Here is a 13,564-nt window from a genome sequence, read left to right as displayed (position 1 = left end):
CCTTGGCAGCTTAGATAAACACTTTTGCAGTTTTAACGAAAGAGCTACAATAATATCAGAGCATCTCTATTTACGTTGAACATCCAAAGAATGCCAACATCAATATATTACACATGAAAGAGTCTGCTATGGAATTTCCACAAGTCCTGCTAGTATCTATTAAAATTAAATTGAAATTTTTTCTTTTCAAATTTCCGAATAGTAAAATATTCTTCAAGAAATAGTTTGTTTTTTTTTCTTTTGTTGGAAGTAAATCCTGGCATGTCCTCAGGTTAGAAATTTGAGGCTGAATGAGGTTTAAATATCCGATAGCAGCATTGGTTCATGGCCAATTCTTTTCTTTCGAATAGAATAACTTTTTTAAATAATTGCACAATACTTTTTTGTTATTTCATTTCATTCAGTTTTTATCCTAAAACTTTCACAATATCAGAAGTTTTATTTTAATGCTATATAATTAGTATTACTAAAAAAGTTGTAGTATAACACAGATGGTAAATGGTTACAAAAGTTGCCTTACCTCATAGATTCCTTGGAAGGATCCAACAAGTTTACCTAATAATGTGGCAACGATACTGGCGATATGTACAAATGGGCCCTAAAATGAAAAAAAAAATGGAAAAGATTATTCAATAAAAACCAAGAGAGAAACATCTTTAATGTCGAGGGTCAAAAGGTTTTTCAAAACATTTACTTTGTCAGAATAATTTCGATTATTATAATTTCGATTATTATAATTTAGATTCATTAGATTAATGTTCTTATCTTGAGTTTTATTTTCACAGTGTTTCGGTTGATGTAACCTTCGACCTTCTTCAGCTATATCTTGTCAAACTCGGGAATCTTTCTGTTAAACTCGAGAATCTGCACAAAATTTTGAACATAACACTTCATTTAATCCACAAAAGTTGCGTGCTCAAGGATCTTCGTGAAGTGGCGCAGTGGATAAAGTACTTTGTAAAATTCAATTGTAAAAGTCACAATCTTCTGGAGGTTGAAAGTTTAATCTTCAGTTCAGGCAAACCAAAATACAATTACGAATTACTTTGGATTTCTACTTAGTCATGGAACGAGAATAAATAATGCTTATCTAAAAAAAATCCAGAACCGTCTTTACTTTGTATTAAAGAAATGGTAAGTTGATCTGAAAATGTTAAAAATACTAAAATAAAATTAGATATTTCGTATTATTTGGATTATTCAAATTACTGCTCTCATCTTAAGTGTTATTTTCCAGAAATCTCATACACTCTTCTGGAAGTTTAGGAATCAATCCTCAGCATGGGGACACTCAGAATTTCAACCTCGTCATGGCTGACACAATGAGAGCATGCTAGCCCCATGGATTAAATTAGAGATTCCATTCAAAATTCCATGTAGATTTCAAAGTTGGACAGAAAGATTAAGTTCAACAAACCTGAAGAAAGCCAGAAGTTGCATCAGGCAAAACATTGTGAAAAAATGACACTCGAAATGAAAGCAGTAGTTCAAGTAATCCAAATAATATAAATTATCCTCATCTAAAAAATTCAAACATAAATTATATATCATTGGATTCTCTCCTCAATTTGAATCCATACACCTCAATGTTAGTGATGAAAAGTGATCAGATTATACGTTTATTTTCGATTTCAAAATGGTGAGAAGTTGATTTTGATAAAACGTTTTTGACTTGCAATTTAGTCAGATCTGCAATTGAAACAAAAGTGTGCTGCTTGAATTGCAGAGATTATAAAATATCTTTTTTGCAGACATATTTGCCCCTTTTCCCCTTCAACAACCTACAGTGAGTGATGTCACAAAATCCAGCCATTCTGGATCTCTGTTGATCACTCTGTATCTGGCAGTCATCTGGTGAACACCTTGGGTGTTGAAAGATCTTGTCAGATGAATCTCCACTTTCCCTGCATTGTGAAAAGATCAAAAGGGCAAATCGTCTGGCACTAGTCATAGTTTGTATCACTTGGGAGCAAAGATCATTTCAAGCCAAAAGAAGAAAGAATAACACTGACTTTTTGGATAAAGTAACAATAATTATTTGTTGAAAATTTATACACTGATTCTTCACAAGTCTTAATATGTGTCTGCACAGCACTCTTTAGCAACGTCGGGACGATTTTCAAGTTTAGTCATTTCAACACTGTTTGAATATTAGTCTCTTAGTGGCATAGAGTCAACGAAGCCATTGAAGCTCACTTATGCATTGACTTATATTGAGAATGGAGGGGGGGGGGGCATAGCTTCTCCTTCCAATAGAATTCAACTCTTAATTCTCAATACATTATCAGTAATATTCTTCAATTCCCCACTCTAATGTATGATTGCTTTCAGTTTTTAATAAACAATTCTTAACACTTGAAATATTACAGAAAACTCAGCAGCATCTTGTTTTAGATATCAGTTAAGATCATGATATTCTGGTTATGATAAAAATATAAAAATCTCCCACTTGACATCAGCTCACAGCAGATTTTCTTTGGCAAGACCAATCACATTGGAAGATGTTTAACATGGTTGAATAAAGGGCCATTATTCTTTTTATCAAAATATAAACAGATTTTATTTCGGCAAGTATTTGGGAAAAGCAAATTTATTATCAAATCCCATTTAGTTTTATTGTCTAGAAAATAACTCAAATAAGAAATCTTCTGTTTTTTGAGAAAAAACAGAACGTTTCTTATTAATCTCTTTTTTTTTTATGACCCTTACAAGCATTTAACACAGTTCAAATTTTTTCTTTCCTTTTTTCACTCTGCTTTTTCTCTTTTTCATTTTCCATCATCTGAACTCCAACATTTGTCTCCATGGCATATCAACTCTTAACCCCCATCAACATTATCACACATATTTATCTTTACTTTCATACCAATGATAGATTTCATTCATCTGTGTCTGTTCATAAAATTGTGCAATTTTGTCTTGGCTACAAGATTTATACTATAATTAGCCTTGCAAAATGAAATGGCTCTTTGTAATGGGCAGAAATACTTCCCCCTTGCTGTGATGTAAGCAGTACAGGATTGTCTGTGTCATGCATAACTGTTACAATAAGGCCTTGAAAATAACAATGGTTGAAGGAAACATGAAAGTAATGACTGTCAAAAGAGTTGTACTTGCAAATCTTATGACACAAGGTAAAGCACCCTTGTGTGGTAACTGGAGTTCCTCTTAATCGGGCAGTACTTTGTGTCTGACATAGAATACATAGAATCAAAAAGGCGCTATTAAAACATGGCAAAGAATGCAGCTGATAATTTATTCTCTGGAGAGAATTAATGATGCTGTCAACAGACCAAAGGTCTATCAACCCAACTGAGTATATGTTCTTAATTGAAAGGGATGTGCTTATCATTTACAACCAGGGAGCTGGTCCTGTTATACCATGGACATAACAACCTTTCCAAAACATTCCCCATGACGCAGAGACACAAAGTTACACTCAACAGCAAATGATCATGTCACACCGTCATGCTTAAATTTGAAAAAGCATTTTTATTGTTTAGCGTGTAAATTGAATGGATAATTAAGAATGGCTTTGTTCTTGTTATTAGGTGGCATGTTCAGTAATTCTTTATCAAAGGGATTAATGGCTACTTAGTAGCACTTATCCCTCTAAAAGTTACACAAGAAACTAATGGATTGCAAGGTATCATAAAGAACAAAACCTGGTTTGACCATCTCAATCTTTCCGTTGCATATCAAATTACCAATAACTCTAAAGACTTGTTCAAATGATGTAAGAAAATTAAATAAATTTAAACGATTGGTTGCAATAGTGACTGGCCTTCTTTAGTTTTGAGAGACAATAGATACTCTCTGAAAGGGTATTCTTGAGTGATGGGGAGTTTATGGCAAAGCAGACAAACTTGTAGCATTTGTGCCTCCTTGACATAAATACTCCTGACTAACCAGACAAGCAGCAAAATCCCACCTTTACACTGTAGAGGTCCCCAGATGCCAGAAAACTTTCTACTCTAAGAGTTTCTTCGCTAGAACTGCTAGACTTTAGAATTCCCTCAGTTTCCTGCTAACCTGACATGCAGAAATTCAAATGTAATGAATAAACATCTTGCTGCTCAACTCCCTACATAGCGTCTCAGATATTGTCCCAAATAGTAGCCCCTTACGTCCAAGGGGCACTGCCTGGTTCAGGGTGAACCTGATTTTAAAAGAAAAAGAAAAAGAGAACATGTTGCAGAATATATATACACTTCTTCTGAGCCAGCATCAAGTTTAGTGGCAAAGAAAAATCTTAGATGTTCAGAAGCAACTTTCCCTTTTCATAGATAAAATGTGCCAACAAGGCTTGAGAGTCTAGTCCAACCTACTATTTCACTCATAACTAAAGTTTGATTTGGCTGTTTTGTTTTAGGTACATTAACCTTTTTAAAGTTATTTAATCCTGAATTTGGTTGTCTTGGTAAAAGTTTTTTTGTTTCAAGTTCTTTATATCTCCAAATATTTATTCATGGTGTTTGGTTTGGCATACCAACTCTTTTCGGTTTGATTGTTAAAAGGAAAATTGTTTTTGTTTTGGCTTTCCAAAACATGACTAAGTTTTTAAAAGGAAAAACAATGATATCAATGTTTGGTGCATTTTCGGTCAAGAGGCCAGTATGTTCAGACAGCCTGATCCGATAACACCAGTCATAGCTCAGGAGAAGAGATGTATTCATAGATACCAAGGATATGAGCAAAATCACTTTACAGCGATTTTAATTTCTAAGAAGCTCGTATTCAAGTGAAATAGTCACCCATCTAAATATTCACCAAGCTCAATATCCCTTCACTTTGAAATATTTGTACAAAATATGAAAATACATGATGAACAAATTAGGCACACAGTCAATCAAAAGTGCGGAGATGATGGATGTCGTTGGTCATCCTTGGTCTCAAACACTTAAAATTGTCTATCTTACTCTTAACTAGAAATATCTCAATCACGACAATACCACATTCACTCCAGAGGCTGTACTAAAGATAAATCTAAATTTGAACAAGTTTTAATCAATTATTTACAGTAATAATATCTCTTAACCTTGATGATCAAACAACGATCACTGTTTCAAGATATCTTAACAGATGTGTCATCACTTAAGGCTAAAAGTCACTCAAGGATAAAGGTTAGGGAGATGAATAGATTGACAGTTAAATGATGATGAATATTATGAAAGGATTGAAAGTAATGAATCAAATGAATTAAAATTTGATTTATGTCAAACGTTTATTGATATTAGAACATGTCATAGCCCCATGAAAGTAATCTTGCAGCAATATGTTCTGCTGATGGGAAATATTTGAAAAGAAACTCTGTTCATGGAAAGTCTATTCAATGTTAGGCACAGAGGAAGAAAGAAAAGATCTTTATAGTTGTGGTAGAGAGAGGAGTTCTTTCTGTGAAAGTTTTACAAGGAGAAACCAGAGATTGAAGCTCAGTTGAGCACTTTTCATGGAAATAATGATGAAATAGAAAACAAACTAGCAGCTTTTCTTCTTTGATATAACCTTAAGCTACAATGAGTACAATAACTGGGCATGCAGCTTTTCTAATCGCATAAACTTAAAGAATATTGTAACAGAGATACGGTTGGTTGGTTGTTTTTGTTTTACGACATATCAACCCTTTTCAGGTTATTTAATGCCAAATCCAGTTATTTTGAAGAAAAAATTTTTTAATAGAATATTTTTTTTTTTCAAGTTGGTTTCTAGTTAACCCATAGTTGGGACCCTAACAGGTACTACCACTCCGGGTCAGAGTGGACCCGGGAGTAATTGCAATTAAAAGGTGGCTCCACACTCTCCTAAGCCCACACGCTGGTGCCTCACCATTGGATATAGTTTAAGGTCATATCCAGGACCCAGAGATACGGGCTCAGTCATTTACATATATACGCATATTGATGACTCACATGCCCAGTTAATGTCGCGTCAGCATTTCAGTTTGATGTCACAAGATGAAATGGATATATAGATATCAAGATCAAAGAAAAAAAAAAGAAAAAATGCATGGCAATTTGAAAGATAAACTTGACTAGTGATGTCGCCTCCTCTAACCCCTTCTGTAAGCAGCTGGCCTGTTGGTTTTAGGAAGAACTAGCAGGGGTGCCCGGCGTTGCCGGGTGTTTGTTGGTGTGTGCGTGTGTAGGAAAAAAATAAGTAAAGAAGGAAAAGAATGTGAAAAAAAAATGTTAGTAGGGAGGTAGGCTCGAAGCCTTGATGTGAAGGCAGAAAAGAAAGTGAAAGAAAACATGATATCTTACCACAACGCTAAAATTAAATGATTAAAAAGTTAAGTGAATGAGTTCACACAGGTGCATAAATTTAACGATGTTAAGCATCGTCCAGCTTTTTGCGTATTTGTTTGTTTCCCCAAGATGTTGCAGAAAACCAGCTACTCATAAAAAGGGGAGTGTCCAAATGAATAGCAATTGTCTGATATGACGGGTTTTCTCCACATTGATCAAAGCTGATTGCTTTTCTGGACATCCCTGAGAAGCGTGCCAGGGAAATGCAATTTCTTTGAATACTTTCAGTTTATTTATACGAAAAACATGAACAAACACGCGAGAGGAAGAAATGGCGCAAATTTTATAAAATTCGATTAAAATAAATCTAGAGACGACGTCCCTTCGCAAATCATAAACATTATTATCTAGGGAGTATAATAAAAGTTCTAAGAAATAGTAGTAGCCTAAATTCTGTGGCAGAATTTAGGTTAATCGATAAGAGCAGTATTATGCCAAGTATTTTAAAATATCACTAGTTTGATAGGCAATATTATTAGTTGATTTTTCATGCAGATGGCTTTGAATAGTTTTAACTTTGTTTCAGAATGTATTATTTTTGTGTTACTAACTAGGATTTGTCTTAAATTGGAGAAGAGAATAGTTATGTTTTTATAGATGATGAATTTAGCTTTGATTTACGAGATGCATGAATAAATAAAAAGTGGAAATCAATTTACCTCTTTGCCCAATGGAAGAGTACTTCCTAACGATGAACATAGTCCAACAACTTTTGCTATTAACGTCCGGAAGGTAAGATATTCTTTTAAAACTACACCTCGAAGAATTGTCTTCATTTCTGGAATTCCAGACCCTTTAAAAAGGAGAAAAACATGACAGTAATGGAAAAATAAATTTGCAACAAAAACATTTGAAAATCAGTTTTGCAGCATCAAAGAAATTGAAAAGTAAAAAAATAAAAAACAAATAAATCCATCAGGAAAATTTTAATATCGTTGTATGAAAATATATTTATGATAATAAAGACACATTTGTTTTATTCTCAAGAGAAATCACCAACCTAATTATAGTGGTACTAAGCTCTATTCGATATTTAGCACTGCTGAAATCTCTGGTCAACAACAAATTTGTTGTCTGTGTTTTTAAAGCCGTTTCACAAGTAAGTCGGATTCTACCTTTTTAGGCGACTACATGTGAAAAGAAAGAAAAGGCTTGAAGTTTTGTTCCAAGTTCTGCAGAAGGGTAGGTCCTGTAGAATCAGCGGAAAAGAAAGTCCTGTAAAGTCAGCAGACGAGCAAGTCCCAAAAAATCACACACACACTAAAGTACTCTTAAAGCTGCAGCAGTTCACCGATACGATCACACTGACGTCGATCCTAGAAAAAGACCCCCCCCATGTTCCAAACACACTCCCTTTATCCTTCCAGCGTTCGTCCTCGGCCAATCAGCAGCCAAAGAACGGTCACGTGGGGCCCAGTGATGATCGCACAATCTACAAGATGAGGACGGCGCCATTTTGGAATTTCTTTCATGTTTCGGCCATGCACGTACGCACACCGTAGGAGCGTTCCAAGGTAAGGCATGACGCGTAGACACGTGGGCACTTCCTCCCTTCATTTTCTTCGACTCTTCAGTTTTTCAGCTGATTTAGGATAAATCTGATGTATTGAATCCAAAAATCACATTGGTTTTTCTCAATCAGGTCAAGTTTTTATTCATATGTACACATGTATAGAGCATTTTGTATTTTAGAAGGTGGGGTGGGGGGGTAAAATGGCATGTTTTGATTGGAAATAATTATTTTCATGACAAGAAGTATTCAAGTCCAATAATTCTGGGTGATTATATTGAAAAAGAACAAGTTTGAAATCATAAAACCTCGAAATCTTCCAAAATTGGTGCTCAGCATACATGAAAAGGAACTAGCCTGTCGGAAGGAATTGGTGCCTTGCAAAAAAAAGGAACGTCATGAACAACCATCTGGTGGATGGAGACAGAATACTCTTCACACTGCTGCACATTAAGCTCAGCTTAATCAAACAGTTCATCAATGCTCTGAACACGAATGATGACAGCTTCACTTACTTGTACCAGGCTTTTCAAGGATTGGCCATGGAGAAGTTCAAAGCTAACATCTTTGATGATCCTCAGGCAGCTTAGAGATCCAAAGTTTGAAAAAACTCAATGCACAAAGTGGAACTGGAAGCATGGAAGGTGTTTGTTCTGGTTGTAAAAAACTTTCTTGACAACAATAGGTCCTGAAACTATGCAGAACAACATGACTGCTTTCAGAAACTTGGGCTGCTGCATGAGCGTCAAAATGCACCACCTATTTTCACATATGGACCGGTTTCCTGCGAACCGAAGTTCAATGAGTGAGGAGCAGGGAGAGAGATTTGATCAATACCTGAAAGATGGAGACCGGGTATCAGAGTCACTGGGACACAGTCATAATGGCCGACTACTGTTGGAATCTGAAGAGAAATCTCCCTGCCACTGAGTATTCCAGGAATTTGAAGAAATGGAAGTTAAAGCCTTGAATGGTGAAGCAACATGCAATTTATGTTTACTTATCTTTATCGATACGCACAGTTTATATTAATTGATGTTTTTATCAGGTAATCAATATATGTTGTTGGCAAAACATTGTTCTTTTCTTAAAAATATATTTAGGATGATATGAGTTGGCAAAAATCAGCTGATAATGCCAAAAAAACGTGACTGATTTTGTCACAAGATTTGATTTTTTTTTTTTTTTTGTTTTTTCAAATCAATTTAGTACAAAAACCTGACCTGGTGGAGAGAAACTTCCACAAAAATACCCCAAATTAGTTATAGAAATCTAGACAACATGCAAAAAGTAAAATAATTATTTCTGTTGGTCTGTCTGTCTGTCTGTCCATCTATCCATTCCACTTCTGCCAAAAAATTATTGAGCCAATCTAGTTAAAATTTTGTATAGACCTTTGTTATAAGCTGCAATGAACTAATGCAGTGTTATGGATTAGTGCGGCAATACTACGTTTACTTTAGAATTTTTGCATAAAGCACTCATTCCAAGTCAACGGTCTATAACTTTTTCCAGTTTTTATCAAAATTAAATTTTTGGGAGTTCTTGTCCAGAATTCTCTATAAAACAAAATCTTATATGCATGACAAATGAAAATGAAATCTTATATTCCAAAAATTATGTAAATTATGTCAAGTAGTTCTATTTTTATTAAGAAAATCATTTTTAAGCGGTTAATGGGAATTCATAAGCATTATTAAGATGTTTGTTTTGTTCACATTACATTTAAACTTTTGTATGTCAGTACAGTCAGAGAAGCTGAAAACTGGGAGTGAATTCCAGATTCTATCAGTCCAAGGGAAGAAACTATTTGGAGTAGAAAACTTTCCAGTATCTAAAAACCTCGACAGTAAACAAGTGGGGTTTTACTCTATGTCAGGTTAGTCAGGAGTATACACATCAAGGTAATACAAGGAGTTCATCAGAGCACATTTAATTAAAGTACTTGTAAAACAGGTACACGGTTACAACATTGTGGCAATGGGACAGAGGTTGAAGCTTAGCAAACAGTGCAAGACCTATTTGATTTGAGCCTTTCTTGGATTTTGTCAAAGAGTGAGAGACTAGTGATAGATGCATCAGTCAAAATGTGGCAACAAAATTCCATGCATCTGCGAATAAACAACATTATTTAAATCAATCTGATGAAATATTTAAAAGAATTGATCTTTACAACATTCATATGTATATTCTGTGAGATTGTAATAAGTATTTTATGCAGCAAAGAAAAGAACTTACCTATAGCTTGTGGTGAAATTAAGTGCGTGAAGCCAGTGGCAAACAAGATAAAAACTAAAGAATACAAAACCCAGGCAACAAACTGTAACGCGATAGAGAATGCCAATTCTTCATATAACCACAGTTTTGCTGAAAAAAAAAAAAAGTTTTTTTTAAAAAACATATTACTGACAAATTTTTATGTTTAAATAATGTGGAAGAAAAGAAAAATATTGAGCTGTTATTATTGTTCCATTTAGAAAAATATTGAGCTGTTATTATTGTTCCGTTTAGAGGTTAAAAGTTTACAATTGCGATTATGGAATTAAGTACATGGCAGAGAAACAAGAGTTCCTGCCTCTGGGAATTATAAGTGATCAAATGCGTTTTTCTATTAAAAAAAAATTTTTTTTTTACTTGGGAGTCACCACTTATCAAGGCTCAAAGGCCACTTGAGGATAAGAGTTAATGAATGTAAGGAGGTAGTGTAATAATCGTTAATGATGTAAATTGAGTAAAATTTGATTATTCATGGGGACGGCTCAACAAGAAGTTAACATGAGATTTGAAGGCTGTTGTAGTCTACAGGGAAGCAGGCCAGGGTTTACCTTCATTCTGAAGGATTTGAAAGGGAAAAATGCTGTTCATATTGATCCAAATCTCAGAGCAATTAATGGAAGTATTTGTTTGACAGATTATTTATAATTTACGTAACTGAAAGATGTTTGAAGGCAAATAATCCTATTTCAGTCACATAAATTATTTAAAGTTGAAACACACACATACACACACTTGAGTCAGATTATTTTGTGTTCTTTTTTCCCCATAAAGATGTTTGTTTTCCAAATAGGCAGCAGTAGTCTTTCTTTTTTTTTTTTTTATTTAACCAAAAATCAAAATCACACATAACGAATGAGGTGGCATCCAAAAAACAAAAGACATCTTTCAAGCAAAAAAGATGTCTTTGATTATGCTGCCTCAGACTCCCAACAGCACTTAAATTTGCATAATCGCATTATTCATTTATCTGAAGGATTGCAGGTTTGCACACCACTGCTTCCCTACATCGAGCACATGCAAACCATGGCCGCTTAAGAACAATTCTATTATTTCAGGACAAATACAGGAAAGAAGAAAAGTTCCAACACCTGTTACATCACCAACTGCTTTAAAGAGGCAAATAGCTGCTTTGTGTCAACAACACAACACTGATATTATATTACAGTTGTGCTTACAAAATAATTGTTTATGAATATGGATTTCATTGAATAGATTATTTTGTTATTAAATTTTAAATGTTACATTTTTGATGCTATAATCAATTTGTTGCAAGAAAATTTGAAGAGAAAATTAATGAAAATTTTAAACTTCGCATTCATCAACAATTATTGAAAACAGGAGTTGCAAATAATTTACCTTCTTGGCATTTTTCGATGATGTAGTCCATTGTGAAACTCATCAAAGCCATAATGACTCCAAGCAAAGCAAGAAAAACCCAATCTTCTCCAATCTTGTGGAAGGCTGCATCCCTTAATTTCATACATTGATCTGAAATTGAAACCAGCAAAAATTAATCACAAATTTCTACAGAACAAATTTTTTTAATGATATAACTGTAATCTCGAAAGAAAAACTGACAGAACTCCTCTTACATCTTGGAATTTTTTTTTAGATGAAAATTGGTTATTCGTATTATTTAGATGTTTTGGACTATTGTTCTCATTTTGTACGTCATTTTCACAACGTTTTGACTGATGTAAACTTCAGCCTTCTTCAGATGTATTTTGTTGAACTCTGGAATCTGCACAGAATTTCTAACAGAACTCCTTCTATAATACATGGGGGTAGCTTTCTTTTGTTCCATCAGCCATGACTTTATAAAGGTCTTAAGTAATTCGCAATTGTATTTTTTGTCTACACTGAGAATTGAACCTCCAAAAGAAGGTCACATTTACAAATTAATTTTTCCAAGTATGCTAGCCACTGTGCGACAAGGTCCAATTGCAAATTACTTAGGACCTCTATCCAGTCAAGGCTGATGAAAAAAGCAAGCTACCCCTATGAGTTAAATAAAGGGTTCTGTTCAAAATTTTATGCAGATTCCCAAGTTCGACAAAGACTTCCTGAATTTTTTAAAATATAGAAGGTTGACCGAATCATTGAAAATGGCATTCAAGAGGAGTCAAAAATAAATCCAATAGGAACTGCTCTTCATTTGGCCGCCATAATTTACAATGACAAATCTCAGTTTCTATGTTTCTCTCAGCTGTCAACTCTCTTCTGTCTGTTTTTCACAATTTGTTCTTCTTTGAGCAGCTATTCCCCTCATATACAAATTAATGCCATACATAAAAAGAATCCAACGATAAACAAGTTTTTTTTTTTTTTAAACTTTTCTCTTTGAGATTCCCATATCTGATATGTCAAACAGATGTGCAGCCGTTTGCATGAGTAGTAGCTTCTATTACAAGAATGAAAGTTATAAACATAAAAATGCTAAATATCAATAGCAGATACATTTACTAGTAGCTATTAACTATTGTTGAGATAGGTTGGAAAAAAGGGAGACGTGTCAAAGAAAAAAGCATGAAGGGTCAAAGGAGTGACCCCAGTCCATTGTGGTCACCGATATTTAGCCATAATATCAGACATGAGTACAGAGATTAACGAGCATGACTCTCGATAATTTAGCAGAAGCAACTGAACTAAGAAACACTTAAGATGGTTCAAGAAAACAGAAAATAATTAAGCAATAAGTAACTCTCTCTCTCTCTCCTTCTCTCCCTCTTCTCTCCCCTCCTTCCGTTGAGTTTTCCCCTACAAGATGAACATCTGAGGAGAAATCATTTGTTCATCAAAAAAGCATTTAACATGGATTTTAATTACAGAATTAACAGAATTAGCTTTAATTTATTTATTGCGGACTATTATTCTCATATTTTTAGTTGTTGTTTCACGTTTCAGCCTTCGAAGGCCAGAGGAATAGTTGGCCGAAACGTTGCGAAATAACTAAAAAGATGAGGATAATAGTCCGCAATAAAAATAAAATTAATAAATAATACTCATCTCAATAATGAATTCCAATTAAATACTATAGAATTAGCCTTATCCTTAGATGACAACACATGCAGGACACCGATGGTCAGAAATGAATGCATGCTTTTAATTAAATGACTTCAAAAAAATAAGTACTGAACCATTAGAATAAAAAAGTTATGAGGGTGTTATCAAGATGATGCCTTGTTATCAAGGTCAAAAAGCCACTCAATGTCAGGGACTATGTAACATAAGCAATTAAAATTTTTAAATGTGGTCATATAATAAAATAGATAATCAAAGATTCACCATTGAACTTGATAGTCTTATTTGCGCTGGTAAAAAGACGACTTTGTACGTGATGCTTGATCAACTTTTCATTTAAAACTGAAAACTAGTTGTATAAAGAAGATTATTATTTTTCAGAATCTTTTACAAATGTAACGATTGGCATGCTGCTGCCATTGTTTAATTCCATTTAAATTTCAACATTACT

The 13,564-nt window shown here is 34.1% G+C and overlaps 1 protein-coding gene across 8 annotated transcripts in view; it reads right to left on the bottom strand.

Moving 5' to 3' along the window:
* The window catches only part of LOC145270111 (chloride channel protein 2-like), a 328,843-nt gene that overhangs the window by 142,014 nt on the left and 173,265 nt on the right, over positions 1–13,564 (bottom strand). For all 8 annotated transcript variants that reach the window (XM_080125735.1, XM_080125715.1, XM_080125717.1 and 5 more), the window contains exons 3-6: positions 11,449–11,580; positions 10,054–10,182; positions 6,965–7,098; positions 521–598 (exon numbers count right to left, since the gene is read on the bottom strand). In XM_080125735.1, coding sequence (XP_079981861.1) covers positions 521–598; positions 6,965–7,098; positions 10,054–10,182; positions 11,449–11,572 — 465 coding nt within the window. In that variant the 5' untranslated portion in view covers positions 11,573–11,580. The remainder of the gene's footprint in view (positions 1–520; positions 599–6,964; positions 7,099–10,053; positions 10,183–11,448; positions 11,581–13,564) is intronic.

This window comes from Euprymna scolopes, chromosome 4 (assembly GCF_053919585.1).
Source record: "Euprymna scolopes isolate OS-2025 chromosome 4, ASM5391958v1, whole genome shotgun sequence".
NCBI lineage: Eukaryota > Metazoa > Mollusca > Cephalopoda > Sepiida > Sepiolidae > Euprymna > Euprymna scolopes.
This window is presented reverse-complemented; position numbering and strand designations above follow the sequence as displayed.